Source organism: Nycticebus coucang, chromosome 5, assembly GCF_027406575.1.
Source record: "Nycticebus coucang isolate mNycCou1 chromosome 5, mNycCou1.pri, whole genome shotgun sequence".
Classification (NCBI taxonomy): Eukaryota; Metazoa; Chordata; class Mammalia; order Primates; family Lorisidae; genus Nycticebus; species Nycticebus coucang.
The window spans coordinates 58,465,393-58,479,403 of NC_069784.1; the positions used below are offsets into that span (position 1 = coordinate 58,465,393).

The following is a 14,011-nucleotide window of genomic DNA, read 5'->3' on the forward strand; positions in this document are numbered from 1 at the left end:
CAAATTAAAAAAAAAAAAAAAAAAAAAAAAAAAAAAACAAATATTTAAGGCTCAGTGCCGTAGCTCAGTGGTTAGGGCGCCGGCCATATATACCAGGGCTAGTGGGTTCAAACCGGGCCACTGCCTGCTAAACAACAATGACAACAGTAACAAAAAAATTGCTGGGCGTTGTGGCGGGCACCTGTAGTCCCAGCTACTTGGGAGGCTGAGGCAAGAGGATCACTTAAGCCCAAGAGTTGAGGTTGCTGTGAGCTGCGACACCATAGCATTCTACCAAGGGTGACAAAGTGAGACTCTGTTTCAAGAAGAAAAGATTAGAGAAGTAGCAGGATTTTGAATGGACTGGAATCCACTGGACTCCCTAAAGAGATACATCTACAATGTGTGTGTGTGTGTGTATATATATATATATATATATATATATATATATATATATATGTATATAGCATTGGCCAGAAGGGAGGAACACATTCCAGAGATATTTCTAAGAAAAAAAGGATGAATGTCAATAACAAGCTTCTGCTCTTACGTTGCTGGGGGCAGAGGGGCATATGCTGACACTGACACAAATGGAGCAATTGGGAGGACAATGTCAAGCTTCTAGAAGCTTTTCTAATAATGAATCAGTGAGTCAAGTATTCCTAAATGCCGATTCATTTTTATTTATAATTTATTAATTATTTAAGATTTAACATGGTTAATAGGGCTAGGTGCTTTGAGTTAGAGAAAGGTGTTACAAACTTTTTGAAGTTTATTACAGCAAAAATGATTTTCTTTCTTTTTTTTTTGTAATTTTTGGCCAGGGCTGGGTTTGAACCCACCACCTCCGGCTTATGGGGCTGGCACCCTACTCCTTTGAGCCACAGGCACCACCCTAAAAATGATTTTATTTTTGAAAAGTTGAAATTTCCCAAATCACCACTCTGTTTTCTACTTTGTATTAACAAAAAGGCATTGGGCATGTTCTGGGGCCAGGCCCCTTGGGTTCACATCATAACTCTTGATATGTCCTAAGCTAAGTGATCTGGAAAAATTATTAAATTAAGTGCCTCGGTTTCTTTCTCTTTTTTTTTGAGACAGAGTCTCACTAAGTCGCCCTCAGTAGAGTGCCGTCACATCACAGCTTACAGCAACCTCACACTCTTGGGCTTAAGCGATTCTCTTGACTCAGCCTCCCAAGTAGGTGGGACTACAGGCACCTGCCACAGCACCTGGCTATTTTTTTTATTGTTGTTGTAATTGTCATTGTTTTGGCAGGCCCTAGCTGGGTTTGAACCTGCCAGCCCCGTGTATGTGGCTGGCGCCCTAGTCGCTGAGCTACAGGTACCGAGCCTCAGTTTCTTCATCTGGAAAGTGGGAAAGATAGTAATACTTAACTCAAGGTATAAATGAATTACAACACAAAGTATTTGGATTGTTGCCTGGGACATAGCAGGCCTCTGGTAGATGTAAGGTGTAACTTTATTAATATGTATGTAAGAACTATAATGTGTACCCTGACCATCAGGTAAGCTACTAGAGAAGGGTAAATACATTTCCTCTTAAAATATATATATATATATATATTTTTTGTAGAGACAGAGTTTCACTTTATGGCCCTAGGTAGAGTGCCATGGCATCACATAGCTCACAGCAACCTCCAACTCCTGGGCTTAAGCGATTCTCTTGCCTCAGCCTCCCAAGTAGCCGGGACTACAGGTGCCCGCCACAACACCCGGCTATTTTTTTGTTGCAGTTCGGCCGGGGCTGGGTTTGAACCCGCCACCCTAAGTATATTGGGCCGGCACCCTACCGACTGAGCCACAGGTGCCGCCCTCCTCTTAAAATATTAGTCAGATTTATTATTTTTTGTTTAGAGACAGAGTATCACTTTGTCGCCCTTGGTAGAGTGCTATAGCATCACAGCTCACAGCAACCTCCAGTTCTTTCTTGGGCTTAAGCGATTCTCTTGCCTCAGCCTCTGGAGTAGCTGGGACTATAGGCACCCGCCACAACACTGGGCTATTTTTTGTTGCAGTTTGGCCGGGACGGAGTTCCAACATGCCACCCTCCGTGTATGGGGCCCGTGCCCTACTCACTGAGTCACAGGTGCCATCTTTTTTTTTTGTAGAGACAGAGTCTCACTTTATTGCCTTCAGTAGAGTGCCATGATGTCACAGGACTCACAGCAACCTCTAGCTCTTGGGCTGCAGCGATTCTCCTGCCTCAGCCTCCAGAGCAGCTGGGACTATAGGCACCCGCCACATCGCTCGGCTATTTTTTGGTTGCAGTTTGGCGGGGGCTGGGTTTGAACCCGCCACCCTCAGTATATGGGGCCAGCGCCCTACTCACTGAGCCACAGGCGCCACCCAAGGTGCCATCTTTTAAGTTCAGATTTAAATAATCACTACATGGGCGGCACCTGTGGCTCAGTCGGTAGGGTGCCGGCCCCATATACCGAGGGTGGCGGGTTCAAGCCCAGCCCCGGCCAGACTGCAACCAAAAAATAGCCGGGCGTTGTGGTGGGCGCCTGTAGTCCCAGCTACTCGGGAGGCTGAGGCAAGAGAATCGCCTAAGCCCAGGAGTTGGAGGTTGCTGTGAGCTGTGTGAGGCCACGGCACTCTACCGAGGGCCATAGGATGAGACTCTGTCTCTACAAAAAAAAAAATAATAATCACTACATGTACATGGTGCTTATCTTAAAAATCATGAAAACTCACACAGTAAAATATTAAGTTTCTCTCCCACTCCATGTCCCAGTCATCCAGTCTCTTACCTGGAGAAAACCAGTATTATGGGGTTTTGTGTATGCTTCCAGAGATAGACTATTTATACAGTAGAACCTCTGTAAGTTGACCATCCAAAGGACTATAACAAACTGGTCAGCATATGGAGGTGGTCAACATAAGGAACTAGGCCTGCTGTATACTGATACATACATGTGATGCATGTCTAGTCTATGAAAATTAGGTCAACTTAAGGAGGTGGGCAACTATGGAGGTTCTATGAAGTTAAATTGTCAGGTCATTACAAGTGGAAAAATAGAACTGGCTGTACAGCAGTGATAACTAGTATCGCTACAGTGATCTCCTATCCATAAAATCTCAAAGCTAACAGGTAGGTAGCCCTCGACTCCAATTTACATTAAGCAAAACAAGGAGGGGTATTGATTTTTTCTTTTTGAGATAGGATCTTTGTCGCCCAGGTTGGAGTCCAGTGAGCTCGTCATAGCTCACTGTAGTCTCAAACCCCAGCCTCCCTAGTAGCTGGGAGAAAAGGGGCGCACCACCATGCCAGATAATAATCCTTCTTTTTTTTTTTTTGGTTTTTGGCCGGGGCTAGGTTTGAACCCGCCACTTCCGGCATATGGGACCGGCGCCCTACTCCTTGAGCCACAGGCGCCGCCCTAGATAATAATCCTTTTTAAAACAGTGAAATATGAAAATAAAGATAACAAAATAAAAACACTGAAATATGATCTGTCTTTGAGTCTCTTAAGAATCTTAAAATGCTCTTGAAAACACGGAAAATGCTATTGTGAAGCACAGATCAAGAATGAGCTCACAACGCATTAACGTTCTATCCCGGACCATTAGAGGGAGTACAATGACTTCAGTGACGCGGATCAGTCTCAAATACTCAAAGAGGAATGATTCCATGATTTAGCAAAAAAATTTTTTTTTTTTTGTAGAGACAGAGTATCATTTTATTGCCCTGGGTAGAGTGCCGTAGCGTCACAGCTCACAGCAACCTCCAACTCCTGGGGTTAGGCGATTCTCTTGCCTCAAATCTCCCAAGTAGTTGGGACTACAGGTGCCCGCAACAACACCTGGCTATTTTCGTTGTTGCAGTTTGGCCAGGGCCGGGTTTGAACCCACCACCCTCGGTATAAGAGGACGACACCCTACACACTGAGCCACAGGCGCCGCCCCGATTTAGGAAATTTTTGCTAGGGCTAGTGCTGGCATGATTCTATTGATAATGTTTTGCACAAGTGGGTCAAAGCGCTTTCTTGCATTCTGCCTGATAACCGCACTTGAGTGGGCGCACGCACTTGCCCCCGCGATACACTCAGCTCTGGGAGCTGGTTCCATACCCTGCGATGGCCTTTGACCTGATTGTTTAAGGACAGGGCTCCACTCCCTCTCCCTGCATTGCTTCGCGTCTCCCAAGGCCACGCAGACAGAACGCGCGGTTCCCACACCCAACTAAGTTCTAGAAAGGAGCAAGAGGGCAGGCGGCTACACCACGAAGGAGCATGCACGTACACAGACGCGCCCCTCTCCTTCCTGATCGTCAGATATTCCCACCCACACCGCTGCTGGCCGGCCCGCCCCTGAAAGCAAAAGAGAGATGCGATTGGGCACGTTGGGTGCCCATCAGATCGGGTTCTCTTGTCTTCAGTACAATTGGCCGCCAAGGAAAAGACCTGTCAGTGGCGGTCTTCCTGCACCTTGGAGACGCGGCTCCGCCGCGGAAGCCGCCATTGGCGGAGGACAAGGGCAGCGCCGGCTCACTTCCGGCGCGGGCCGCGACGATTCCCCCTCCCCCTTCCCCCGCTGCCGCCCTCGGCCCTCCACCCCCTTCCCTTCCACCATGGCGGCCTGTGTATGGTGTTACAGGGAGACGCTGGTCCTCCGTGTCCTCCTATAGCGCTTACTGCCTCACCTTCACCTCCTAAGGGCCGGATCTAAAGGAACCTCACTCCCCCAGCCCTCAGGGCACCAGCCAGGAAGGCTTCCTATCCCCTGCTTAAGGGGCAGGACTCCTCTTTTCCCCCCACCAGGAAAAGGGGTAAAAACTTAAGGTTTTCCCTTCTCTAGGTCAGAAGCTCTTAAGGTCCATTTCTTCAGGGGCGGAGGCCTCTGCTCCCCTCCCGTAGGAGCGCAGACCTCGACCCCACCATACTCTGGTGCTAACGGCTTCCCTTCAGCAGCGCCGCTGCAGAGCCGGGACCCCGAGCACCGCCGCCTTCGCCCGCTCCGCGTGCGGCCTTGGAGAGAGGCGCGGAGGGACGGGGCCCTTGCTCTCCTCGGCCGCAGCGTGCTCCTCTGGCCCCCGACCCCTGGCAACCCGGAGTTCTCCATTTCTAGAACTTTCTACCCATCCACTCCCTGACCTTTTCCTGTCTCCTGGCTGCAGCCATGGAGTTACAGAAGGGAAAAGGGACCGCAGCAGCAGCTGCTCCGGGAGCGGCGGGAGGTGGAGGAGGAGGAGCGGGAGCAGGAGCCCCAGGAGGGGGGAGGCTGCTACTTTCAACCAGTTTGGATGCCAAGGATGAGTTAGAGGAGGTAGGTGTGGGGGGTGGGAAAGGGAATTAAGAAACTGGGTGAGGAGTGATACTGGAGCGGATGTGGGGCGGGGGTGGGGGAGGAGGCCTTCAAGTTTTTTATAAAGCTACGCAAACTGCTCCAGCTTCCTGCTCCTGAAGGAAGAAGTGTGTGCCAACATCCTGGACAGTTGTTATAGTAACAGCAGCCTCTAGCATGAAAATAGGTGGGGAGCATTGGTGAAGGGATACTGCATCCGTGTTTACCGAATTTAGTTTTGACATTCCTTTCCACATACACAACACAGCTATTTTTACTGTCGACCCTGTCATATGTCAAGTTGAGAAGTGACGTGTGTCTTTATAGGTGTTTGGGGGCTGGCAGAAGTTGGCAGCAGCTCTTAGATGGGTAGATGGCTTCGTGGACCTCTTGTAGGCACCGTCAATTACCAGTGATGTTAGCTGGGCATTCAGAATGAGTGAAGACTTAAAGGAAAGTGACTAGTGTTTAGTTGGGTGGCATCAACTGTAGCAATGAGAGGGGAAAATGGGACCTAAGGGACTGTCCTTCAGAGCCAAGTAGCACACACACAGGGGAGAGAACATATATGTGGGCTGAGAAAGAGGGTGGAATGAGGCAATGTGATCCAATTGAATGGGGACTTTAGGGACCCTGTTCCTCCCTACTTATGCCTCTTGCCCCTGCCAGCCCAGAGTTGAGTTTGCACACCTTTCCACTGCTCCACAGGAGGTGACTTACTTGGGTATATGAGATCTGGAACTGGGACATGATTGCTCAACTCTTTGTAAGGCCTGATGCATTCAACTCAGTAGTTGTGCAGGGACAAGATGAGTTAATGAACAGGTCCTGGCTATTCACTGGCCATTTCCCTACTTCTGACTTGTTTTTGCTCTTTATTAGTTATCAGAGGGTGGGCAGACAGGTGAAACTCGGAGTTTAGATTTCAAAAGATGTTCAGTCAGATACAGATGTAAAAATGAACTTTGTGAATCAAGGGGTGGTTGGATGGAAACTTTGTGGATTATCCCCTAGCAAATGTCTATTTGCAGTCTGGCTTTTCATCATGCTTTCTGTACAGAAGTAATTCTGTACTTTTAGATAAATCAGATTTGTTTTCTGTTGTGTCTTTTTATCAACTAAGTAGATGTAATCCGGCATGTAAATAGTACTTCTAGAAATAGTGTATTTCTAAAACAAATGAAAATAATTTTGGGATTGCGTGATAATTTGAATTATCCACTTTTTTAGACATGGCCACTGTCCTGTCAAGAGTATTTATTGAGCTCTGTGTCCTAGCATTGGCACTCTAGATTTGTAGAAGGTCAATGCTTTACTGATCCCTACACCAGGTTGGTAGAGGGGAAAATACCCTGAGAGTTGGAATCCCCACCCTGACTTTTAGAGAGATCATTGTGTCTCTGCTTTAATTTGTACCACAGGATAGTAAGCATCCTGTTTCAAGCAGTGACATATTTGCTAGTAAATGAAATGGTATGGTAGGATGAGAGCGCCGAAGAGAGAAAGTGTTTATTTTCTTGCTTATTTATTTTTATTTATTTATTTTTTTTGTAGAGACAGAGTCTTACTTTATTGCCCTCAGCAGAGTGCCATGGCATCACACAGCTCACAGCAACCTCCAACTCTTGGGCTTAGGCGATTCTCTTGCTTCAACGTCCTGATAGCTGGGACTACAGGCGCCCGCCACAACGCCCGGCTATTTTTTTGCTGCAATTTGGCCGGGGCCACCCTCAATATATGGGGCTGGTGCCCTACCCACTGAGCCACAGGTGCTGCCCGTTTATTTATTTTTTTATTAAAAAAAAAAAAAATTTTTTTTTTTTTGAGACACAGTCTCACACTGTGTCACCCTGGGAGAGTGCCGTGGCATCACTGTAGTCACAGCACCCAAACTCTTGGGCTCAGTGATCCTCCTGCCTCAGCCTTCCCAGTAGCTGGGACTACAGGCTCCTGCCACAATATCCAGCTAATTATTCTATTTTTAGTAGCGACAGGGTCTCTTGCTCAGGCTGGTCTCGAATTCCTGAGCTCAAGCACTTCACTAACCTCTGCCTCTCACAATGCTAGGATTATAGGCAGGAGCCACCATGCCTAGCCTTCTTACTTTTATAGACTGCTGAAAGTGAACTTTCACCTATTGCCAGGGATGAGAGGGAAGGAGCATTTCTTTCTTTTCTGATCTCCTTCATGATGTGGATGTTTTCTAACATGTCTCAGACTCTTTTCTTTACCCTTTCTCCTTTGCTTTTGAATTTTCCAGCAGGCCTTGTCACTATTTTCTTCCCGTGTGTATGGATGGCTCTGTTATCCCACTAGACCAGAGTGTCTCTGAGGACAAGACTTGTTTCTTCCTGTTGGGTCTCTTCACAGATCTTTGCACACAGAAGTTATCAAGACCTGGTGTTAATTGACCAACCTCTGAGTGCCTTTGCTTGGTTATTATTATTTTTTTTTTTTTGTAGAGACAGAGTCTCACTTTATGGCCCTCGGTAGAGTGCCGTGGCATCACATGGCTCACAGCAACCTCCAACTCCTGGGCTTAAGCGATTCTCTTGCCTCAGCCTTGCTTGGTTATTTTCTATAACAGATCTGCCTATTGCCTAGGAACATGGAGGTAGCTTCCCGACCAGATATACTTACTATGTGCTGAGTCTGATAGGAAAATAGCACAGGGGAGATCCAAGGTCTGCCTTTCAGAGCTTGTCATAAAGGTTTGGGTTGGCTCAGTGCCTATAGCTCAAGCACCTAAGGCGCCAGCTACATACACCAGAGCTGACGGATTTGAATCCAGCCCGGGCTTGCCAAACAATAATGACAACTACAAGTAAAAAATAGCTGGGTGCTGTGACGGGTGCCTGTAAAAGCTACTTGGAAGGCTGAGGCAAAAGAATCGCTTGAGCCCAGGAGTTGGAGGTTGCTGTGAGCTGTGATACCACAGAGCTCTACCCAGGGTGACAGCTTGAGGCTCTGTCTCAAAAATAAAATAAAAGAAAGGCTTGGGCTAATGTGCCCACAAGGAAGGTAAAGGGGTATGAAGAGACTGGGCTCATTTTAGCTGGGTGTGATTAGGAAAGAACCCTTAAAGGTCTGGAGTGTGAAACACTGGTCAAAAGCATCCTGGGCAGGGACTGTAACTTCTACCCTAGGGACCATTTGTTATATCCTTTCTTCTCTTTGGCCCTGTTTCTCCCTTTGAAGGTGGAAGTCTTCTTGCCTATCCCTTTCCCAGTCTGAGAAGGGAATGAGATAAAAATAGTGCCAGAGATTGGACAAGTTTAGATAGTCTCATGAGCATTTGTACTTCCTGGTTATTCTGTCAATGGGGTCCAGTCACTTAGCAGGTTGAAGCTGAGCCCTGTGGCTCACACCCATAATCCCATCGCTCTGGGAGGGTAAGGCCGGTGAATTATCTGAGCTCAGGAGTTCAAGACTAGCCTGAGCAAGAGTGAGACCCTGTCTCTAGTAAAAGTGGGAGGCGGGAGGATCACTTAAACCTAAGAGTTTCAGGTTGCTATATGAGACTCTGTCTCAAAAAAAAAAAAAAAAAAAAAAAGTAAGGTTGAAAGCAGGAGTGGTGGTCCTAGAAGTCAGAATTTCTTCTTCAGCTATGAAGAGGTCTCAGGGTTGCATTTGGTTAGAGGCATGCTCCTACCAGGTTTTTCCCAAGGAATAAGTCATGTCTTTTTTGTGAGGAAATCTCTAGGGAAAGGGTTTTTTTTTTTTTTTGAGACAGAGTTTCACTTTATTGCCCTCGGTAGAGTGCCGTGGCATCACACAGTTCACAGCAACCTCCAACTCCTGGGCTTAGGCGATTCTCTTGCCTCAGCCTCCTGAGCAGCTGGGACTACAGGCGCCCGCCACAACGCCCGGCTATTTTTTTGTTGCAGTTTGGCCGGGGCTGGGTTTGAACCCGCCACCCTCGGCATATGGGGCTGGCGCCCTACTCACTGAGCCACAGGCGCCGCCCCCCAGTTTTTGTCTCTTAAAGTCATCATTTCATATACAAGTGATTCTTGGTTGTGGATACTTGGGACCCAGTTTGTTCAGTAACTCCTCACCAATATGCATCTTTGAGGATTTTGTAGGTTCCCTCAAGGCCACCCGTATTTACTGTATGCTTTTTACCAGACTGTATATTCACCTGGCTGAGGGAGGGGCAATGGAAAGGTGAGAGGGACCCTCCAACTTGTCCAGTCTGAGTCTCCAGGTTTGGGTATACAGAAAGGCCTCTGCCCCATTCCCTATTCCATCTACTGCTACTGTCATGGAAATCATGGTCTGCTAGTCTTAGTACTAGAGAAATTAGTTCAGGAGCTCCTACAGATGGTTAAATATTTACTCAGCTCTCTGAGGTGCCATCATGGAGGGCTTACTCTGAACAGAGCTATTCTGCTAGCGATTGCTGGCAACTGCATGTATGATTGATTCCATTTTTATCAAGGGCCTCCAGAGGCTGGAGGAAGAGGGGTCCTGCTTGATTGGCGGGATATGGTTTCCTGTGGCTCTGTTTGAGGAGACATGGTCTTTATGTCACTCTGAATGATTTATAATAAATTCTTTTTTTTTTTTTGTAGAGACAGAGTCTCACTGTATCGCCCTCGGGTAGAGTGCCGTGGCGTCACACGGCTCACAGCAACCTCTAACTCTTAGGCTTACGCAATTCTCTTGCCTCAGCCTCCCAAGCAGCTGGGACTACAGGCGCGCGCCACAACGCCCGGCTATTTTTTGTTGTTGTTGCAGTTTGGCCGGGGCTGGGTTTGAACCCGCCACCCTCGGCATATGGGGCCAGTGCCCTACTCACTGAGCCACAAGCGCCGCCAATTTTTATAATAAATTCTTCCATCCTTGTTTGGAAAATAATTTCTGTAGTTGAGAAAGAATAGCATCATCTTTATTTCTGTTGCCTAGAAAAGACTGGCCTCACATTTCTTTCCTCATTGCATTTATTCACCTACCTAAATACTAGATTCTTCCACTTTTTGCATCCTTAGCTGGGCCTCCTCGTTCCAGCGGAACACTTTTCTCCTTGACTGGCCAGTGAGCCATAGAATTGACTCAAGCCTCTGAGCAGAGCTTAGAATATTGAGGAAGGGCAGAGAGAAGCTATTCAGCCTAAGGTCTCTTCAGTGTTAGATCACAGCCAGAGACTCAGGTAGCCCACAAGGCTGCAGAACCAGCTTTGTAGAATCTTGTGCAGGGTATGCTAGAGGGTCTGTAGGAGAGAATGCTTTTAGCTGGGTCAGGCCCTTTATCCTGTCCATGTCTTTTTGTTTTTTTGAGAGAGGGATCTCGCTGTGTTACCCAGGCTGGTCTCAGACTCCCTAGACTGAAGCGTTCCTTCTGCCTCGGCCTCCTGAATAGCTGCGATTATAGGCACACTAGTTTAGACATTATTTCTATTTTTCAGATAAGAAAACCAGAGTTTTTAGAGGCTAAATCATCCAAGATTAGTTTAAGGCTAGCAGCAGTGGAGGAGCCTTCTATACTGTGCTTCCTGTCTGTCACTCGTCTTTTAGCTAGCTGCTGTTTGCCTCCCTACTTGTTAATTCAGCAGAGATTTCTTCTTTTGATAGGAAGCAATATCTAGTATTTTAGGATGCTGTGCTACTTTTGTTCGCTGTCTGCCTCTACTCTGAAACTGTTTGTTAACCTAGGTTAGGTACAGGGTACTCCCAGATCTCCCAGCAAGGATAGTCTGGTTCTAGCAGCTGTAGTGATTGATTCTCCAGTCCTTGATAATAGTCTTGGGTGGAGAGGGGAAAGATTTGAAAAAGAGAGAAAATCCAGCCTGAGGTTTTTTTTCTTCTCTCCTCTTGTCCTATAGGAGTTGGACTAGGTACTGATGGGTCTCAGAGCTTGTGGAAGAGGTGGGTAGCAGGAGTCACAGCTCAGCTTTCATGTGATCTCACAGCTCCTTTCACAAGAACACAGGTGCTGTTTATTGATGCTGATCTGATCTGACCTAATTTAGGGGATGCTTACACCTGACTAATAAAGTACTTTCAAACCCAAGTGGTTTTGGGCCCTCCCTCCCTCTTCTTTCTTTTTTCTCTCTTTCTTTTTTTTCTTGTATTTCTAACTTTGTTTAGGAGGGCTTATTTTAAGTGGAAGTTTTTTTTTTTTTGTAGAGACAGAGTCTTACTTTACTGCCCTCAGTAGAGTGTCATGACGTCACACGGCTCACAGCAACCTCCAGCTCTTGGGTCTACACGATTCTCTTGCCTCAGCCTCCTGAGCAGCTGAGACTACAGGCACCTGCCACAATGCCCGGCTATTTTTTGTTGCAGTTTGGCTGGGCCTGGGTTTGAACCCACTACCCTTAGCATATCGGGCCAGCACCCCACTCACTGAGCCACAGGTGCCACCTAAGTTTTTTTTTTTTTTTTTTGCAGTTTTTGGCTAGGGCTGGGTTTGTGGGTTTGAACCCGCCATCTCCACCATATGGGGCCGGTGCCCTACTCCTTTGAGCCACAGGCACCGCCTCCCCCCCCCACTTTTTTTTTTAGACAGTCTCCAGCTATTGCCCTGAGTAGAGTTAGTGTCACAGCTCACAGCAACCTCAAACTCTTGGGCTTACGCGATTCTCTTGCCTCTCCCAAGTAGCTGGGACTACAGTAGCTGCCACAGTGCCCAGCTATTCTTTTTGTTGCAGTTGTCGTTGTTTAGCAGCTCTGGCCGGGTTTGAACCTGCCATCCTTGGTATATGTGGCCAGTGCCCTAACCACTGATCTACCGTGCCATCTAAGTGGAAGTTTGTAGCTATGAGAGTTCCCTTGCCTTAGCAACTCAGTTCTATCCTGTGCTACTTTATACTCTTACACTGTCTAAAATGAAATGAAAGAGAAATAAAGAATTTAAATTTAAAAGGTATGTTTTAATACATAGGACTCATATATTCTTTTATTTATTTATTTATTGAGACTCAAGCTGTCACCCTGGGTAGAGTGCTATGGCATCACAGCTCACAGCAACCTCCAACTCTTGGGCTCAAGCAATTCTTCCTCTGCCTCCCAAGTAGTTGGGACTACAGGTGTCCGCCACAATGCCCAGCTAGGTTTTGGTTGCAGCCGTCATTGTTTGGTGGGCCCAGGCTGCATTCGAACCCGCCAGCTCAGGTGTACGTGGCTGGCGCCTTAGCCAGTTGAGCCACAGGCGCCTCATATATTCTTTATGTGGATTCATCAACTATTAATATTTGCCACATTTGTCATTGCCTATATACATATTGTTATTTTAACCTTTTTTTGTGTGGGGGGGAACAGAGTCTCACCTTGTCTCCCTCAGTAGAGTTCGTGGCATCACAGCTCACAGCAACCTCCAGCTCTTCGGCTGGGGAGATTCTCTTGCCTCAGCCTCCCAAGTACCTGGGACTACAGGCGCCAGCTACAACTCCCGGCCATTTTTGTTGCAGTTGCCACTGCTGTTTTAGCTGGCCGGGGGCCAGGTTCGAACCCGTCACCCTCCGTATATGGGGCTGGCACCCTACCCGCTGAGTCACAGGTGCCGCCCATTTAACCTTTTTGTGTGTGTTTTCTATTTTTTGAGACAGTCTTGCTCTGTCAGTCTGAGTAGAGTGCAGTAATAGCTTAGCTCACAGCAACCTCAAAGTCCTAGACTCAAGCAATGCTTCTGCCTCACGCTCTTGTAATGCTGGAATTATAGGTGTGAGCCATCATGCCTGGCCTATTTTAACCTTTTAAAAGTAAGTTGCAGCATAATGTTTCTTTATGTTATTTTTTGAGACAGAGGCTCACTTTGTCACTCTCTGTAGAGTACTGTGATGTCATAGCTCACAGCAACCTCAAATTCTTGGACTCAAGTGATTTTCTTGTCTCACCCTCCCAAGGAGCTGGGACTACAGGTCTCCACAATGCCTCCACAATGTCTGGCTATTTTTTAGAGACTAGGTTTCACACTTGCTCAGGCTTGAACCTGTGAGCTCAAGCAATCCATCCACCTCGACCTCCCAAGTGCATGACCCACCCCACCTGGCCTTGTAATACCTCTTTAGATTTAGGTATTTCAATGTGTATTTGCTAAGAATCTCTTACATAACCACTGTTTTGTTATCAAGATCGGATCATTTAACAATGTGTTACTGTTATCTAATTTATCATTTATATTTGCATGTTATCGTCCCTGAATGTCCATTATGACAGTCCAGGATCACACATTGCATTTAAGTGTGATGTCTCTTTATTGTTCCATGATGTGGAACAGACTCTTGGTCTATTTTTGTCTTTCAAGACCTTAAACATTTTTGACAGGCCAGTTGTTTTTAGGGTATCTCTCAATTTGGGTTGTCTGAGATTTTTTTTGATGATTAGACTGAATTTATACATTTTTGGCAAGAAAACAATAAAAGTGATGTGAGTCTTTCTCAGGGCCTCGTGCTGGAGGTGCGTGATGTTGGTCTGTCTCGTTATTGGTGGATGCTAACTGTGGTCACTTGGTTCAGGTGACATCCTCCAGGTTTTCCTGCAGTGGTTATTTTCCCATTATAATTAATAAGTATTCTGAACCTATATAAATTGGGTCTTTCTCCTGAAAGTTTCAACTGGTTTTAGTATCGTTGGTGATAATTTGCCTGAATCAATGTCTGTTTCCACCATCTTTCTATGTTTATTAGTTGGCATTATTCTCTAAGGGAGAGCTTTCTTTTTTTTTGCAGTTTTTGGCCGGGGCTGGGTTCGAACCCATCACCTCCAGTATATGGAGCCGGC

General features: G+C 46.7%; 1 protein-coding gene across 2 annotated transcripts in view; it reads left to right on the forward strand.

The window, feature by feature from the left end:
* Positions 1-4,494: 4,494 nt before the first annotated feature.
* The window catches only part of INTS3 (integrator complex subunit 3), a 51,499-nt gene continuing 41,982 nt past the window's right edge, over positions 4,495-14,011 (forward strand). Inside the window, exon 1 of one of the 2 annotated variants that reach the window (XM_053591104.1) lies at positions 4,495-5,270. In XM_053591104.1, coding sequence (XP_053447079.1) covers positions 5,124-5,270 — 147 coding nt within the window. In that variant the 5' untranslated portion in view covers positions 4,495-5,123. The remainder of the gene's footprint in view (positions 5,271-14,011) is intronic. The other variant, XM_053591103.1, reaches the window with a different exon arrangement.